An 18845-nucleotide genomic window follows, 5' to 3' on the forward strand; every position below is an offset into this window, starting at 1 on the left:
TGTTGAAACAGCACATGCATCCCGGCTCAAAACATGGCGGACGAGAACTTGATCGAGCTCTTGTTCTGTGACACATTTAGCCATGAAAACAAAGAGGTAAGTGGTCTTCATGGTATTTTGTTAATAACGTTTATGAAGCTTGTATCAATGGGAACTATTTAAGAGCAAACTAATTTCTAAAAGGAGTGTTAATTGTAGACAAGAAAGCATTGTTTGGCTAGCAACAAGAACCTTACCTGACGGAAGAGGGGGGGGGGGGGGGCTGTACTGAGTTGTGTTTAACCAATTCCGTGAAAATAGAGTGCTTATCTGATCTTCCTTTTTAAAGTTAGTTTTTATCCTGTTGCATGAAGATAAAAGATATCCTAATCCTACCACCACCTTTTACTTATTTTTTGCCCAAGGAATGTCTCATTTAGTGAATGTGAGTGAGATATCAATAAATAATTTTTATTTATCATGATAGATGATGTTTATAAAAAATAAATAACACTAACAGTAAAACATGTGAGTGATTAGTTTCCTGCCCCCTGTGGCCTGGTTGATTTTGCTTAAATGACAGAAAGACTGTTGGGAATTATTAAAGTGTGGGGGGCGGCTTTAGTTAGTCCATACAACAGTACATTGCAACCTTACTTTTTTTTGTGATAACTTGTCATGTCTTGTGTTGTGGTTTACAAGACTACTGAAAAAATCCATTCACTATTGCTTGATAAACTGAGTGTTTGAAGTCAAAACATCAAGAAGAAATTGATAAAAATAGAGTTGTGGATTTTCAGTGAGCTTAAAGTATATAATTTGCCTTAATCTTGAAACCCTTAATAAATGCTGATTAAAATAGCAATCTCAGGGTGCCACAGCCATGGCAACATGTACATCATTTGGTTTAATACATGTTTGATTGCTTTTACTTACAAGCAATGCTTTTTCTTCGGTTTTTGTTCAAAAGCTTACATATTTCATTTAATTAAAGGAACACGTTGCCTTGGATCGGACGAGTTGGTCAAAACAAAAGCGTTTGTAACCGTTTTTTATAAAATGCATATGGTTGGAAAGATGTTTTAAAAGTAGAATACAATGATCCACACAAGTTTGCCTCGAAATTGCGTGGTTTTCCTTCTACTGTGCGAACTAACACGGTCGGCCATTTATGGGAGTCAAAATGTTGACCCCCATAAATGGCCGACGTGTTAGTCGACGAGGTAAAAGGAAAACCACGCAATTTCGAGGCATGTTTGTGTGCATCATTGTATTCTACTTTTACAACAGCTTTCTACCCATATGCATTTTATAAAAAACGGTTACAAAGGCTTTTCAAAGACCAACTCGACTGATCCAAGGCAACGTGTTCCTTTAATATTAAAGCCATTGGACACTTTCGGTAAACAGTGCTGTCCAAAGGCCCACACTTCGTACATGTATATCACAACTTTAAAAAATAACAAACCTGTGGAAATCAATCGGTCATCACAGTCGGGAGAATTAACGGGAAAACCCACCCTTGTTTCCGCATGTTTCGCTGTGTCATGACATGTGTTTAAAATAAATCTGTAATTCTCGATATCGAGAATTGATAATTGTTTTAATGTTTTCTCAAAAAGTAAAGCATGTCATGGAGTAATACATGTATTTCAAGAGAAGTCTTTCACCATTACCTTCTGTAAACCCTACGTAAGTTATTTGTAAATCTTTGAACTTTTTTTGTTTTCTGTTCCGAAAGTGTCCAATGGCTTTAATCTATTTATTGATTTGTGTTTCCCATGTAGGAGTTGAACCTTGATCTTGTGCAGTTTCCTTGGCCAGTATGTGTGAGTGAAGTCAGGGTCATCCCTAGGGCCACAGCTGCCCATCCAGAGTTGCAGAGCCAAGGAAGAGTTGGGTAAGAAGGAAGTCAAATTAGGTTTTTCTTCAACTAAGTCTGGAAACGAGCATGCACGATTGCGACTTGTTACACCTTGGTCAGTTGGTAACAAAGTTATGAAGTTTGATGGGTCGAGAACCAACCACGTGATGTGATACAGAATTGCTTGTTATACCTCGGTAACAAACTGTGAAGATTGATTGGTCGAGAACCAATCATGTGACGCGCAACAAAAACGCATGTTACACGGCTCGACGCGCCGGGTAACATAAAAAGTTATGTATATATACACATGTACACCAGTGTACATCACCTAGATCGTTCGTTCCCAGCGTTGGTTGATTTCCAGCCCTGTGTACGAAACAACCGCCGGTTCGAGGGAATTATTTCTTGTTCGTCTGCTTATTAAACAATGAATAGTCCATCGTAAAACGTTTGAAGATGACAGCAGAACTTGAGAAGAGGAATAACAACTACATGTATACAAAGGTATAACAAAACAATTGTTGCACGCTGTGACTGCACCCTCGGCTTCGCTCGGGTTCCATTTTCCCCCTCGAGTGTACAAAACGCCATGGACCCTGTCACAGCGTGCAACAATTGTATAAAGTACAATGGCTAGTCTTGGTACATGCGGTTTTGTTTACCGGTGTACATTTACCTTGATCGTTCCCATCGTTGGTCAATTTCCAGTGCTTTGTACATGTACGAAACAGCTGAGGGTTTGAGGGAACAGTAGGGAGTTGTTTCTAACAACTGTACAATGCTTGAATGACAGCAGAACTTTGAGAAGAGGAATAATAATATTACCAAGGTATAACAAAACATTGGGTTCAACCGTTCTGTACACCCTTGGGGGAAATGGCCCCCCCTCGGGTGTACAACACGCCATGGACCCCGTCACAGCGTGCAACAATTGTATAATGTTGTGATTGTTGTTTTATAGAGTGAGATACACAATCAGGGGCTTCAATAATACAGGACTAGATCGGGAAATTGCAGACTTTTATCTGTTGTGTCTGCCTGGCTGAAATGATAGCTGTTACCATGGTTACATTGTAATTTCTCAGCAGCAAATGATTTCATCCAGCACTTTTGCATAGCAAAACTTTTCGACTGAACACATTTTGTGTACACTGAATGGTAGTATTGAGTACTCAATGGATTTTGAGTAGCAACTAGTAGCACTAGTGCTATGCTAAACGAGGGAAATCAGTCACTGCTCAGTTATAAAGGAAGCTTGCCCTTTGATCGGAAACTCTACTGCTCAGGATAATTTTTTTCCCAAAAGCTGTGGACACTATTGATAATTACTCAAAATATTCAATAGCATAAAACCTTACTTGGTATTGAGTAATGGGGAGAGGTTGGTAGTATAAAACATTTTGAGAAACAGCTCCCTCTGAAGTGGAGTAGTTTTCGAGAAAGAAGTAATTTTTGATGAATTTGGTTTCAAGACCTCAGATTTAGAATTTGAGGTCTCGAAATCAAGCATCTGAATGCGCACTACTTTGTTTGACAAGGGTGTTTTTTTCTTTCATTATTATCTCGCAACTTCGACGACTGATTGAGCTCAATTTTTGACAGGTTTGTTATTTTATGCATAATGTTGAGATACACCAAGTGGGAAGACTGGTCTTTGACAATCACCAATAGTGTCCAGTGTCTTTAAAAGTCTTTTCAACCAATATTTTGAATTGCTTTCTCACATTTGTTGCTATGCAGAGAAACAAGTCCCTCAACATTCTCCTTGGAGCTCTTCATCAACAACTTAAGAAAGTCTGGATCAGCTGTATTTGAGAAGCTAGGATCACTTGACTATGTGGACAACTCAAAGATACAGTTTCTCACCAACACCAAGGTGACTTGACAGGCTACCAGTTAAAGGAACACGTTGCCTTGGATCGGACGAGTTGGTCAAAACAAAAGCGTTTGTAACCGTTTTTTATAAAATGCATATGGTTGGAAAGATGTTTTAAAAGTAGAATACAATGATCCACACAAGTTTGCCTCGAAATTGCGTGGTTTTCCTTCTACTGTGCGAACTAACATGGTCGGCCATTAATGGGAGTCAAAATTTTGACCCCCATAAATGGCCGACGTGTTAGTCGACGAGGTAAAAGGAAAACCACGCAATTTTGAGGCATGTTTGTGTGGATCATTGTATTCTACTTTTACAACATCTTTCTACCCATATGCATTTTATAAAAAACAGTTACAAACGCTTTTCAAAGACCAACTCGACCGATCCAAGGCAACGTGTTCCTTTATCTCAAAAGGGTGTTCTGAGTAGTCAAATTGTGTGTGTGTGCTTTTTAACCTGTACCCATGTTTTTGTTGGATTTTGTCAACTTCTTGTGCTTTTGTCTGCACTTTGTCTATTTTCTTTCTTCACTTGCACCTTACGGCTGTGACAATACTGTTAACCGAAAGTGACCAATGGCTTTAAGCAAGACACTTAACCATTGCTTCCTCCTTCGGATGGGATGTAAAGCTGTTGGTCCCATGTGTTGTGTAATGCATGTAAAAGAACCAAGTCCACTTATCGAAAAGACAAAAGGGTTGGCCCTGGTGTTCCTGGCTGTGGCTGCTGAAGGCGCTGTAGTACCTTGTTAACCCTTACGTATATGGGTCTCAGAATTCATCACTTCAATAAACTATTTTTTTTTTTAAGTTTATATACTAAGCGCCTTGAGTACCTTGTTAGGCTATAATAAATGAGACTTCGATATTATTTAAAATTATTATTATGAAATGAAAAATCAATATTCAATGTTTGTTTTCAGGTGCCTACAGATGGGATGGTGCTAAGGGGCTGGTATCATAAAGTGACTGTGGCCATCTATGGCTTTGTGGCACCTCATAAGAAGAGACTTGAGGAGAGACCAGCTTCTCCTCCACCGCCTCCCCCTCCAAAGCAGAATGCACATGGGTCCAAGAGAACAGGTAAGTTCCAGCAGTTTCTGGTTGTATTCTGTTGCTTGTTTTATTCTTGAGAAAGCAACATTTAAAAAAATGGTTGATGACGACTGGGACTTTTTTAACAGTTTAACCAAGTTATAAAATGTACCACTGTGTTCATAAACCAAATCATGAACCAAAGCATCTGAAACTGTAGTGTTACTAGTATACTCTGGGGGTGCATTCTACCATGAATCATTTGTAGTGACAAAGAGCTTAGTCTACCGTTTAATATATTTAGTCTACCGTTTGTTTTATTGCAAATCAACGTACACCGTTTTCCGCCAAGTCAAGATTTACACTGACACAACTATGTGAATGTTTTGTTAATCATTACTTACTTTCTAATATTTTCAACAACAGCTGAAGAGGCTGTTGAGTTTCTGACGCATGATTTAGCACAGCCGAAACAAACCCAACATCATGCCTGGGACTGGGACAAACAAGAACTTGACCAAGCAGCCTCCTCCAAGCGTCCTCGCTACCCCGACCCACCTACAGAACCTGAGCACCATCAGCCTCCACAGCCACCTCTGACCATACCAGGCAGTGGTAGCCGCAGAGGGCCCAGGACTCCTTCACCACCCCCTCCTACTCAAGAGCAATGGGACTCCACTCAGGGACACCCTGCTGAGGCCTGGCCATCAGCAGAAGACACCAAAGACTGGAAGACACAAGATTCCTGGGAGGCTGGTGAACAAGAGGAGCAAGGCCAGAGTCGGGACTGGGAACACGGTGACACATGGGAAACAACAGACACATGGGAACCAGGAGATGCTGTGGAGTGGGAAGAGCCACCTCCATCAACTGTTGATCCACCACCTCAGAAAGCGCCTTACACTGAGCACTGGCGTGATGATCGAAGTCACTCATCAGTGGCGGCCAGCAGTAGCAGCAGTTGCGGTCGAACTCAGAAGAAGCATCGCAAGCATCGGGGACCTAGGACTCCTCCGGGAGAGCCATGTCGCTCCCCGACCCCAACCGAATTTCCTCAGTCGGCTGATTCATACAGCCAAGATTCGAGGAGACGCCGAGAAAGAAGACGAGGGGACAGTCCGAGAAGGGACTTGCGAAGAGATAAGGACTCAAGGCGAGAATCAGAGACAAGGAGAGATTCAAAGAGTAGGACAGAGCCAGAGGCAATACCACTGGTGGCTCCAGAGCCTGGTGAGATAGTTCATGAGTCCCAGGAAGGAGGTGATGAACTCTTTGAACCTCTTACACCAGAGACATCCCCAATCCATCTGTACTCAGATCGGGACATTATGGATGGTGAGTACAAAAACCCTAGTAATTTACCAGAGCAGGGGTGGATTTCACAAAGAGCAGGGTTCGACCTTAACGCTGGTCCGCTGGCCAAATGCCAGTAGAAATCGCGGCGGACCAGCTGAAACACCTTGCCAACTGGTCCGGCTGACCAGTCAAAAATATCGGCAGCGGTACTACAGAACTATGACTATTATTTAAATATTTTTAGGCTCGAACAAAACATAAAAACATTCACTCAAGGTTTGGATAAAACGTAAAAAAATCACCCGAAGTGCCGCTGAACGCTGGCAAACTTCCCACGATAACACATACACATGTACACACAGCGCAAAATCCCATCATGCAACGTAAATGCTTGTAGTCTTCGTATTAGTTCACGTGTGCCAAAAAGTGTAAGAAACATTGATCGCTAGAGGGCGTTTCAGAATATTCGATAGCGTGAGAATAGACGCCCTCTATTGGTGAAAAGTACGCGATAGCTTACAAAACTAGCTTCAATCGCCTTGACAAAAGACCACAAAGCAAAACACATTCTGTCAGCAGCAGCATGGTCGTCGTCGTCAACGGAGCAGATTTCCGTGTGGGGAAAAGAGTCTAGCGTGTTTACGAAAAACGAGCGAGACGGTGAGGCTTCATTGAACAAAAATTACAAAGTTAGGATACTCTTGATGAGCAAAAAGGAGTATTTAATTGGGATTAGTATGGTTCTTCCGTCCTGATTTTGCTTAATTTTTTTTGTTATTTGGGGCTTGTTTTTTTTTTTGCGGGCGATCGGTGGGCGATCTAGTTTTGCTCCATGGTTTTATTGGTCAAATATAATGCGCGGTTGCTTCGTTGTTTTTTTTTGCGGGTTCAAATTTCAAGAAATACTTGGGTTCTCGAATGCAACACCTCCATGGTTTAACAAAGGCGCAGTTGTTTTTGCTGCTTTTAAATGAATTTTTTCTTCACAAAACAGACAACGGCACCGACCATTCCGTACACATAATTAAAAAAATACCGTAAAACGCCGTATGCTTCTCCATGGATGTTGCAACTATTTTGATGTCTACTTTTTGTTGGTTTTTTTCTGGACGAAAGTGGGAAGATTTTGGGAACTTCGGTTATCGGTACGATGTATTGTGTTTATGAATACTTAATATTAAAAGTACAAACAGGCAATGTTTATACATGATAAAATAACTTAAGCGATCGCACGTAAACCCTCCCCACTGTAGATTTGAAGGCAATACATAAAAAGTTAATATTTTTAACAGTCGGTTAAAGTGTTTTTTTTTGTTAAGTAAAACAATAAAAACAAATTCATACAAATGTTCTTCGTACTTGAGAATACTTCGATGTCCAATGCTTACAATAAACCGTAGACTAAAAAATTACCTAAATAAAGATCATGTTAAATTTTCCAATTTGCTCTCACAAATAATTTGACCCGTTTTTAAATTAGTTTTAATAAGATTATTATTACTTTTTTTTAAGAAAAAATACTCTCAAATTAGTGAGCCCCCTTACGAACACAATAACTTGGTACACGTAAATAAAGTATGGCTTCCAGTGCAGTTAAGTTGACGTTGCAATTCATGTTGAATTTTGAAATAGCGGCGATTAAAAATCGAGCAGTTGGTATACAACAGTATTTTTTTAGTTAAAAAAACATTAAAAAAAATTTGACGGACCAGTCAAAAACCTGGCGGACCAGTGAAAAATCAAGCCAACTGGTCCTGCTGGCCAGTTGAAAAAAAAGTTAAGGGCAACCCCTGAAGAGTATACTCGTCTTCTTAGGACGAGTAACTCTTCATGCTACAGTGCAGGGTTGGGTTTCGTCCTATCAGTCCTAAGATTAGTTTTAAGTTAGGAAGAGTTATTTTAAATCAACGTCGGGGCCTAAAACTCTGCTTGATGGGAACAGTCAGGTGAAAGTTTGTGGTAACACTATTCTCTGGGCTCCAATTCTACACTGGGCCCCCAAGACCGAGGCCAGTGGATTTAATATGTTGGGCCTGTAAACTTATGACCAGACTTGTGTTTTTCAATTGAACGACAGTATCTCACTCTGTGCTTATGTTGAACAGAAAAAAACTAAGTACAAATGTTGTCTTTAGTCAGAAAAATAGACCTACACCATTTTGTACACTGTGCGGTTCATTCTTGCTGGGTAATGAAGTATTTCCCCAAAAGAAAGATGACAGGGCCCAATTTCATAGAGCTGCTAGGCACGAAAATTTGCTTAGCATTAACTTTCTTCCCCGATAAAAACAGGATTACCTGCCAAATTTTCCATGTGATTTTCAGGATAAGCAAACAAAAGCTGAACACCAGTAACTAGTCTTGGTGCAAGACGTTTCTCGTTTCCTTTTCACACACACCGCGGCCAATTCACCGACAGCGCGCGCAACGACTCACCTGACTTATAGTCCACTCACCGCCGGAGAAACGTCTTGGTACGTGTACAGATCGCTCGGGAAATTCCGAGCACATTCCAATCATGCCATGCTGCGCTAGGCCTGCATAACTCTGACGTAGCAGTATCAGCACAATTTGCCACAGTCTGGTATCTGTACGTCTTCGGTGCAACGCAACCAGAAACAGCCAGGCTTCCTCGTATGTTGGTGTGTAGGGCTTGTAAATTTACGTTCGTCTTTTAATTTTTGTAAACATGATTGCTGCTGAACGATGTGCGAATTTTAGTTTGCCCTAAAATTTGTTTTTAGGAGAGATTTTGAGAAATTTTTGTAAGTGCAATTAATTGAGGGGAATGGAATCTTAAAATGTTATGAACGAGGATGTTTATTAGCAACAGAGCTAACAAAAATAGATCGATGTACACGAACATGGGATTTTCTGGCATTTTTAGTCTTAGTCCAAATGGTAACTTTGTAGGTACAACTAATTATAGGGTCACAGTGCCTGAAAGTACTTTTTATGCAGAAAACAATAAACACTACACCCGAAACTTCCGTATCATACTCACACAGCTTGGTCAAAATCAACCGGTGGTCGACCACCATTATATCTAAGCCTACGAGTAATTTGACACGTCTTCGCGCGAAGATAAGAAGCCCAGCCACAACAACACGTTGGCATTAGGTTGTGTACCGTGTGCATGTGTACAAGAAGTCACATGTACATTTAGACATATCCTTTGCTAACACAATCGGCCACAATTAGACGTGACGTGAAATGAATAACAATTGTCGCCCAAAACTGTGCTTTATAGAGTGCAGATTTCTTTATTTTCGAAATAATGTGCAAATATACCCATACAAGTTACAAGTTCTCTCATCCGCAAATAAAACACTTGACTCCTCGAGTATTGCCGATGCGGTCAGCAATATTGTTATAGTATTTTTTAATTGACTGACAATTTCTTCCCTCTAACAATCGATCGCAACCGCTGATCTCTAATTAATAATAACATAAAGATCAGTGATCGCCTAGCTTTGCATGCACATCAAAACGCACATGGTGAATATTCCCGGGTTCCCGCCGTAGCATGATAGAGCGAGGCTTTCACTCGACACGTCGGGTGCATGCAAGTTACCAGGCTGGCCCGCTTGTCTGTTTCCAGTTGTGCGCGTGCATAGTATTTTGTTGACCCACACGTTGAATATGTATGTGAGGTCACATAACTCAAACATGTACACGGACCAAGACGTTTCTCCGGCGGTGAGTGGACTATAAGTCAGGTGAGTCGTTGCGCGCGGTGTCTGTGAATTCGCCGTGGTGTGCGTGATAAAAGAAAATGAGAAACGTCTTGCACCAAGACTAACCAGTAACAAGCACTCTGCAACAAATTTGGCAGGTAATCCTGTTTTTATCGGGGAAGAAATTTCATGCTAAGCAAATTTTCGTGCTTAGCAGCTCTATGAAATTGGGCCCAGATCTCTACTGTATTTAAATGCATGTTCTCATTTTGATTCTGGTCTTGTACACACATTTCTGGTCCAGTCACTATTTTGAGCTACAAGTATTTGGATTTGTTGTCCCAAATTTGATTTCTGTATGCTAAAATCTCTCACTGAATTTTGGTTCCTTTCAAATAAAGGAAATCAAAGTTTGAACGGGCTTGCAACTTTTCAGTTAAGGTGGTTTCAGCATTTTTGGTTTCTGAGCTGTGCCAGTGAAAATTGAAAACACAGCACAAAATCTTGGGTGTGCCTGGAACTACTCACTTAAATGTCTTTCTCCTTATTTCTTGTTATTATAATTTCTGCATTTGCATGCTTGTTCAAAGTAAACTCCTTGACTGTTCCCATAGATGATCGAAGCCGAGAGCCTCTTGAAGATGTTGAGAGTGAAGGCATCGGGCACACTTATGAAGAGATTAGTGATGAAGAAGGACTGGATGAAGTGGGTAGCCTGGATGAACTCATGGATACGGTATGAATACACCAATCCTGGTGCACACTGGGTGTGCAAGTGTTGAACACTGCGCGCCTTTTGCCATGTTTGCTGCCGTGTCTTCAGTGCCTAGATTATGCACAAAAAGACACTGAAGATGTTAATATTTTCAATAGAGGGCGCTTCCAATTTTGTTTTGTCAGATTAGTCTATATTCAGGCCTACTTCCTCAACTCCCTCCAAGCCCCATGCTCTTTGCCTTGGTGCAATTGAAATGCTCTAGGTGAAATTTACAATTTCCTCAGAGGGTGCCCTTTGCCAAGAAGCAAATGCTTTTCTCCCCTTGCCCTTTTAAAAAAGAAGCATACAGCCTTGAATATTAGTATACATGTAGTTTTGTTGTGTTCGGAAATGTATTCCTATTTTTGCTTGACTGGATGATGAAGCAATTGAAAACGCAGAGCTACAAGACTAATAATAATAAGTTAATATCAGCATTTAGTGAAGAGCCTTTTTCAGCAGTTCAGCCCGCACCCACAAAACAAATGAAAATCACAGTGGACAATGGTGAAAACCTACTAATTAATCAAGTTAGTTTTAAGAAGCTTTTTGAGCTGGGATAAAGTCGTCATATTTATATACAATCTTCCCATTTCATTACTGTTTGTGATATTGCACTTTGATTTATTTTTCCACGAACCCCTACCGGATATCAAACTGGAAAAATGACTAGCCCAGCTGTAAATCTAATAATCCTGGGCTAGCGGGCTACTGGCAATTTCAACCCCTGGCTTTTTTTATTCATAGCTACATGAACATGATGATGTGTGAAAGATGCAAAGGAAGGGTCAATGAGTGACCCTTTTATGACCTCTAAAGAAAGGCACCCTCAACCTACATGTATGACATCCTATAAACATGATAAACAGACTTTCTATTGCTGCAGGATGATTAATGATGATTTGGGTTGATTGCCTTTCTTTTTGTAGGATGGATTAGATGGGCTTGAAGGTGAACCATGGCCAGATATTGTTACATTCAATTCATTCCAAGTTGAGCTTGTACCACTAAGTGTAAGTACAAAAATATATATTAAAAAAACCCATTTTCTCTGTCAACTTTACCCTAGTAAATTTCATAGCCCCTGCCAGTTTCAAGTTGACCGTATTAGCTGTACAGGTTTTTGTTTGGTAGACCATGGAGGAAAAAGAGAAGGAGCTCAAACGGAGGGACTTCAAAAGGTCGAACCTGTGGTACCGCGGTCGTTTAACGACGCCTCGTAATCACCCACATACCTTATACAAACAATGGGCGACCTGGCGTATGTGAGTTTGTGCATGCACACTTGGTTCTTCACTCAACTTAGGTATCGTATGTCGTATGGATAAAAGAAAGAAAAAAACTTTTTTGAGACCTAATAAAAATTGTGTACACTTTCGCCCACCAAATCGAAAAACACAATTGAATACCAACCACCCAAGGTGCTAATACCCAAATTTTGAACCACTGCTAGTGACAGGAAAGACGCAAAAAATGTTAAAATGTGCTATGATACTTTCATGTACATGTAAACACCATAACTGGTAAATGAAGAAGTGTATATTCACAATTCTTGTCTTCAATGATTCCACTTTACATGAAGGCAACAGTGCAGAGTGGCGGTACCACACCTTCTGTACAAAGAGATCTAATCGCGCTCACTGATCGGTTGTCCAGCCAGCAGGAGGTACTTAATCTTTTTCCACTGGTCAGACAGGGGCATTGTCGGGTTATTCTTTTGATACTCTGCGGTTTTGCGGGTCGTTCAAGCTCCTTCTCTTCCTTCCTCCATGGGTAGACCAACGATGTGCAGACATCTGTTTACTGTGTTGATGCATACAAAACATATTTATATTGATTCAATTATCTTATTATTATTAACATCTCAAAAGTCACGGCCAGAGGCGGAATTTAATTGAAACTATAATTCAATTGAAATTGGGGAAAGGCCAAGTAAATAATCTTCGCTAACTCTAATTATTAAAGAAACAAATTAAAACAAATTAAAACAAATTAAACAAAAAAGACGAGAGTACACAGGAACTACAACAACAAAAATATGAAAAGTTTGGGCTCGGAATTTGTTTTCTCAAAATACTGACGATACGGGTGGTTAACAATGATGTTGAAAAATTATAACCTTCAATCTGAATACATGTATTTTAAATTATGTTTTAACTTTTTTATTTCAGACCTACCCAAGCATGCTCTCCATTCCACAAGATCAGACCAAACTCCCTAAAGTCTCAGAGGGTGCTCCTGAGGCAGCTCAGAGTCTTAGGGATGTCATTAAGGAACATCATGACCAGGAATATGGACCAAGGTGAAGTGCAATCTTAAAAGATGTTGACAATTTTGTGGAAGTGTCGTGGCCGAGCGGTTAAGAGCACCGAATTCAAACTCTGGTGTTTCTGATCAGCAGAGTGTGTGTTTGAATCCCCAGCCGTGACACTTGTGTCCTTAAGCAAGACACTCCAACATTGCTTCGTCCTTCGGATGGGACGTTAAGCCGTTGGTCCCATGTGTTATGTCACGCATGTAAAAAGAACCCAGTGCACTTATCGAAAAGAGAAGGGGTTCGCCCCGGTGTTCCTGGTCCGATCCGCAGCAAATTGCGCCACAGCATCTTGTTCAGCATTACATGGTGCTATCAGAATAAGGTCTCACAATTCAAACGTAGTCCCACATCTGTATGTTACAGCGCCAGGAGCGTCTTAGAGTGACAGACATGTGCACTATATAAGAGGCCACAATTATTATTATTATTATTATTATTATTATTATTATTAAATATTTGTATTGATATATATATTTGGTTTACCCATACACTTAGTCTTGTCCCAAAACAATTGGTGTTGCGCGCACTCACACACAACCAATGTTTTGATCTATTTACACGTCAAACTGTACCCTCTTGTTATGCATAAACATAGATGGCGCTTTGTGTTTTTGGTTCCCGGAACACCAATGGTCTCAGAACCAAAAATAATGACAACGCGGTGTATTCGCGTGTATGTTCCGTGCATGCTGCAACCATGTGAATGCTTACAATTCATTGGTGGATGCGTATGCGTGAAGAGATGTTAAAAGGGAGGTGCGACCAAATGAATAGATTTTTAAAAGCGGGCCGATCATCTTCGGCATCTCTTAAGAAGGGGTATTGTTTGTGAACTTAACTCATGCCCACCGTCGGGGTTCACTGAGTGCGTGTGCAATTACAGGTGGCCAAAATAAAGCTCTCAAAGCCTACAGCTACGGCTACAACTTGTTGGCAAATTGAAAACCGTAGAGACAAGTTACTATTACAGTCTCTGGGCGATTCAATTCGCGGGTAAACAAAAAAAGTATCGGCGACTTGGTTTTAGTTGTCGAGCTATGTATGTCAACAACACTTTATTGTATTAACACAGAAAATTTAATTGGCAAATGCAAAAAAATATTTGTGTCTAAACGGTTAATAAAGTACTAAATGGATAGTGCTTTTGTAAACAGTTAACCGCTTAAAGGTTTAACCGTCACAGGCTTAATTTAAACCACAGTAGATGATATTGAATGGTCAAACAATTGTAGGGTTAGCTCACTGTTAGTGAGTGGTGTCATTAAGGCACTCAATGTATGGCAATGCTGTATAACAATGAATGCTTAATTTCCTATACACAGGTGGGTAGCAGCCCTGGAGCCATTGATAACCCTGATTTCCCAGGCTCAGTCGAACCTATCTGACAAAGACTTGGTCATCTCTACCCTCACTGAATGGTCAATCAAAGCAATCAGTCTGGACAGGGCTATGGGTCAACCCATTGCGGTCAACATGAGACAATTAAAAGCTGGCATGAGAATGGTCACTGCCCTGTGTGGATGTGGACAGAGTGTGGCCTTAAAATTGTTGGTAGGTGTTCTCATGACCTCTTTCAAATGAGTCAGTTTTGAAGCGAATGAATGTTTGTTTACAAAAGTTTATCTGAAGGTTTATCGTTTATGTCTACTGTTAGTGTCACTTCCATTAAATGTTGCTATAGTCCTTTATCACGCTGTCACCATCTGATCGTATTCCCAGTTACAAATAACAGTATTATGAATGCTAACATTCATTGCATATGGCACCAGACTATTATTTCGTCCAGCCTCGGTTTGGTTACAGTGAGTTGGAATGGGGTAAAATCAAGGGGACAACACCGTGATAAAGGTCTATAAGGGAATGGGTTTCATACATTGAAACATAGCTCCCTATTTTGCAAAGGTTGTTTGTAGTATTCATAAAAAACACTATTTTATTTGAAAAATTATAATGTTTCAATTTTAAAATGGGAAATGTTGAGGTTGAATTAATTTGCATAAATTTGTTCAGAAATTCTCTCTATACCTCTGTACAAATTGTGAAGTTTGATGTCGAGAACCAATCACGTGCTGTGCAACCTATACGCATGTTACATGGCTTGACGGGCCGGGTAGCATGAAAAGTGATGTACACAGGTGATCGTTCCCGGCGTTGGTCGGTTTCCAGCGCTGTGTATGAAACAACCGCGGGTTCGAGGGAATTGTTTCTTGTCCGTCTGCTTATTTAACAATAAATAGTCCGTGGTAATAATGTTTGAAGATGACAAAGAACTTCGAGAAGAGGAATAACAATTATACAAAGGTATAACAAAACAATTGTTGCACGCTGTGAAGGGAGTCCATGGGTTTTGTACACCCTCGAGGGGAAATGGCACCCTTGGCTTCGCCTCGGGTTCCATTTCCCCCTCGAGTGTACAAAACGCAATGGACCCCGTCACAGCGTGCAACAATTGTATAATGGCTATTGCTAAGGGGGTTTCTATGAGCCTCCTATACTTCATGTCAATCAAGCCACAGCTGCAGCTGGTTACCTAGACACAGCTGTACTCTACATTAACTTCATGTATTATTATGATTGATCTTGAACTTTGACACAGGACTCTGGCGTTCTTGATGCTCTGATGGACCTGTTGTTTGGCAGTCACATGGCATCCTCCATGAAACTCATGGCTCTTAATGGTAAGGTTGACAATGTCAGACATTGTAGTCAAACATAGTACTCCTAATCGTGCTTGCTATTTTATCTATTTTTCTACCCAAATTCTTATTAAAGTCATTGGCCACATTTGGTAATTGTCAAAGACCAGTCTTCACCCTTTGTGTATCTCAACATACTTGTATGCACAAAATAACAAACCTGTATAAATTTGAACTCACTTGGTGTACATGTATCTCAAGGTACATGTATATATGCACAAAATAACAAACCTGTGAGTTTGAGCTCATTGGTCCTCAAAGTTGCGAGATAATAATGAAAGAAAAAACACCCTTGTCATACGAAGTTGTGTGCTTTCAGATGCTTGAATTCGAGAACTTAAGATCTAATTCTAAGGTCTCAAAATCAAATTTGTGAAAAATTACTTCTTTCTCAAGAACTAAGTTACTTCAGAGGGAGCCGTTTCTCACAATGTATTATATTATCAATAGCTCCCCATTACTTGTAACCACTTGTAAGGTTTTATGCTAAAAAATATTTTTAATAACTACCAATAGTGTCCACTGCCTTAAACTGAGAACCTTTTGCAATCTATTCCAATAACAGCTAATTGATTTTGATGGATGTTTTGTTGAATAACTTATTTTCTCTCACATTTAGCCCTGGACAGCACCACTAATTGGCAAGATGGTATAGAACGTTTTCTTGGTCCATCCTCGTCTGAAAACGACACCACGATTAAATCACCAAAGACCTACTACCAGCGTCTTGTTAAGTTGTTGCTGTCTGAACAGCCAGTCAGGGTTGTGCAGGCGGCGACGGCTCTGCTGAAAAAAATTCATGTTTATGAGACACTGACGACGTTGCATGACACTGTCAACAGGTGAGATTGATAATAATAATAATAATAATAATAATAATAATAATAATAATGATATCGAACATCCAATGGTGAATTTGCCAATGTCTAAAAAATGTGTGACGGAACATGAATAGTTTGTTTCTCTCATTAGAGCGATGTTTTATTTATCATCGTGATTTCAAAATTACAATTCCTTTATGTCAATGTAATATGTTACCGTAAATGTTACAGTGACCCACGAATGTGTTGATGTACAAGCAGTAAATTGGATCCAACTAGCAAAAAAAATATAAATTTGCGATGCGACAAGCTTACGTTAGTCAACATGTTGCGTCTTGTCCGGCGGGGTGCCTTGTACATTGGACGTTAATTATTTGTTCTGATATTTTGGGCACTGCATCTTGTCCGCCGCGTGTCTTATCTGCAGTAAATTACGGTACTTCCTGCGAATCCAATGCAAATGTCACATTGCAACTAACCATTCAGAACATTCGCAGCGAAAGCAGAGCTGTGATGTCAAATGGGCTTCGTTCTTCCAAAAACAAATATTTGTTACCTGTTTCTCATTGCAGTATTTTGGATACAGACACCGAGCCCTCTTCTGTCTCCCCTACTTCGTCCCTCAAACAATCTTCTAAGTTTGACCCCAGTGACCCTGATACCCTCCAGCACCATTCCTCTGGCCCAGGGACACCCTTGGAGGGAGAGGTGATGGGTGATTGTGGGGGTGTGAGCAGTGCTGAATTAGAGACAATCATTGGTTGTTTGCAGGATATCTGCACCATACTCAGGACCGCATCGTATACACTGGTAAGTGCTTAACTTTGAAGAGATTTGTATACAATGCCTGTGATTTCTCATGAATTTTCATTAGACCTCCCTTGACCTTGAGATTTCCTTGAATGTTATCTTTTTCAACAAGTGTTTACAGAATAGTTTCATGTAGCTGTCTTGAACGCCTTTGAAAAATTGTTGGGGCTATATAAATTTCTTGTGATTGATTGATTGAATGAGGTTATCTCATCATCACAGGGATGAAAGATTAGGCTCTATGATCAAACCTGTACATTTCCAAAATAGTGGTGATGTAAAGAGTCTATAAACCCCTGAAATTACAAATATTGACTGCTTCGAGTGCTATGGTTAAAACTATGACTCCCGAGGTGATTCCCGGAGCGTTCTATTTTCCCGAGGCCGAGGCAAAGCCGAGGGAAAATAGAACGCTCCGGGGATCACCGAGGGAGTCATAGTTTTAACCATTGCACGAGTAAAAGCAGTCAATATTTTTTTATAACACCCCAAACATTTCTAAATACTGTACTTTTAAGTTACAGACCTGAATGCTACAATGCTAGGGTGTCGTGGCCGAGTGGATAAGAACACCGAACTCAAGCTCTGGTGCTTCTGTTCAGCAGAGTGTGGGTTCGAATCTCGGTTGTGACACTTGTGTCCCTGAGCAAGACACTTAACTATAATTGCTTCTCTCCACCCAGCGGTAAATGGGTACCTGTGAGGGCAGAGATGGTTCTTGTGATTGATTTAGCCGAGTAGCGCATATTAATGTTGCACAAGGCTGTATACTCCCACCAGGGAGCTGAGATGGTTTAAGGAGTGATTTAAGGCCCAGTGACCAGGGGTAATAATGTGAAGCGCTTTGGGACGCCCTCCGGGTGTGAAAAGCGCTATATAAAAACGGGTTATTATTATTATTATTAATCCACGGACGATGCGAATACAGATTGCGAAAACTTTTACTGTGCTGCATGTAGTGTCAGTTAATCTGAAATGGTTACAGACTATTAATTTATCATCCTCGTACACGAAACGGACGTCTGGGTACTGCACGCCGTGTGATAGTCTTCGGACTAGCCCACGGCAAACCGATGCACTATCGCACGGCAAACCGATGCACTATCACACAGCCGTCGTCTAGTAAAACTAAGACATATCGTGTGGCGCGCTCTAAACCAATGAAAAGGTAGAATATTGGTAAGGGGTGTTATAAAACATCCTACATGTATATCCTCAGGAAGCTATATCTCTGGAAAAAGGGTATTTGTTTGTACATCTTCTCAGGATTTTACATTTTCGTAGTGTCACTCCTGCCATCGTTCTGTTGAGTACTTTAAAAATGGCTACTGAATGGCTGCTACAGTACACGCAGCCAACATCATTGGCGTAAACATAACACAAATTGCTGTGACACCATGAAGATAGGTTTCCTTTTTTATGAATGATTGGTGGTTCTGGAAGAACTGATTATACATGTTATACGTATCAAGTACAGGGCTTTAGACAAAACTCTCATTACATGCATTATGTAAGAATTTGTCTTAATGTTCTTTTTCTAGAAAAAAAAAGCATAATGTCCACAGATTTACATCAAACTTACACAGTTTGAAGATAATGATAGAAGAAAGCTTCCCTGAAAATATTACGTGCTAAGGTGCTGTAGTTTTTGAGTAATGAGTAAAACAATGTCATGAAAATAATTTTGGTCTCATGAGACCAAAATTATTTTA

At 40.3% G+C, this 18845-nt stretch overlaps 1 protein-coding gene across 1 annotated transcript in view; it reads left to right on the plus strand.

Annotated features, from left to right (window-relative positions):
• Positions 1–25: 25 nt before the first annotated feature.
• The window catches only part of LOC139934366 (protein virilizer homolog), a 47586-nt gene continuing 28766 nt past the window's right edge, over positions 26–18845 (plus strand). The window contains exons 1-12 of the mRNA XM_071928561.1: positions 26–96; positions 1767–1879; positions 3587–3722; positions 4648–4807; positions 5186–6094; positions 10347–10468; positions 11419–11502; positions 12661–12791; positions 14129–14357; positions 15403–15484; positions 16122–16344; positions 16896–17133. Of these exons, the coding sequence (XP_071784662.1) occupies positions 34–96; positions 1767–1879; positions 3587–3722; positions 4648–4807; positions 5186–6094; positions 10347–10468; positions 11419–11502; positions 12661–12791; positions 14129–14357; positions 15403–15484; positions 16122–16344; positions 16896–17133 (2490 nt within the window). The 5' untranslated portion in view covers positions 26–33. The remainder of the gene's footprint in view (positions 97–1766; positions 1880–3586; positions 3723–4647; positions 4808–5185; positions 6095–10346; positions 10469–11418; positions 11503–12660; positions 12792–14128; positions 14358–15402; positions 15485–16121; positions 16345–16895; positions 17134–18845) is intronic.

The sequence above is a fragment of the Asterias amurensis genome, chromosome 3 (assembly GCF_032118995.1).
Source record: "Asterias amurensis chromosome 3, ASM3211899v1".
Classification (NCBI taxonomy): domain Eukaryota; kingdom Metazoa; phylum Echinodermata; class Asteroidea; order Forcipulatida; family Asteriidae; genus Asterias; species Asterias amurensis.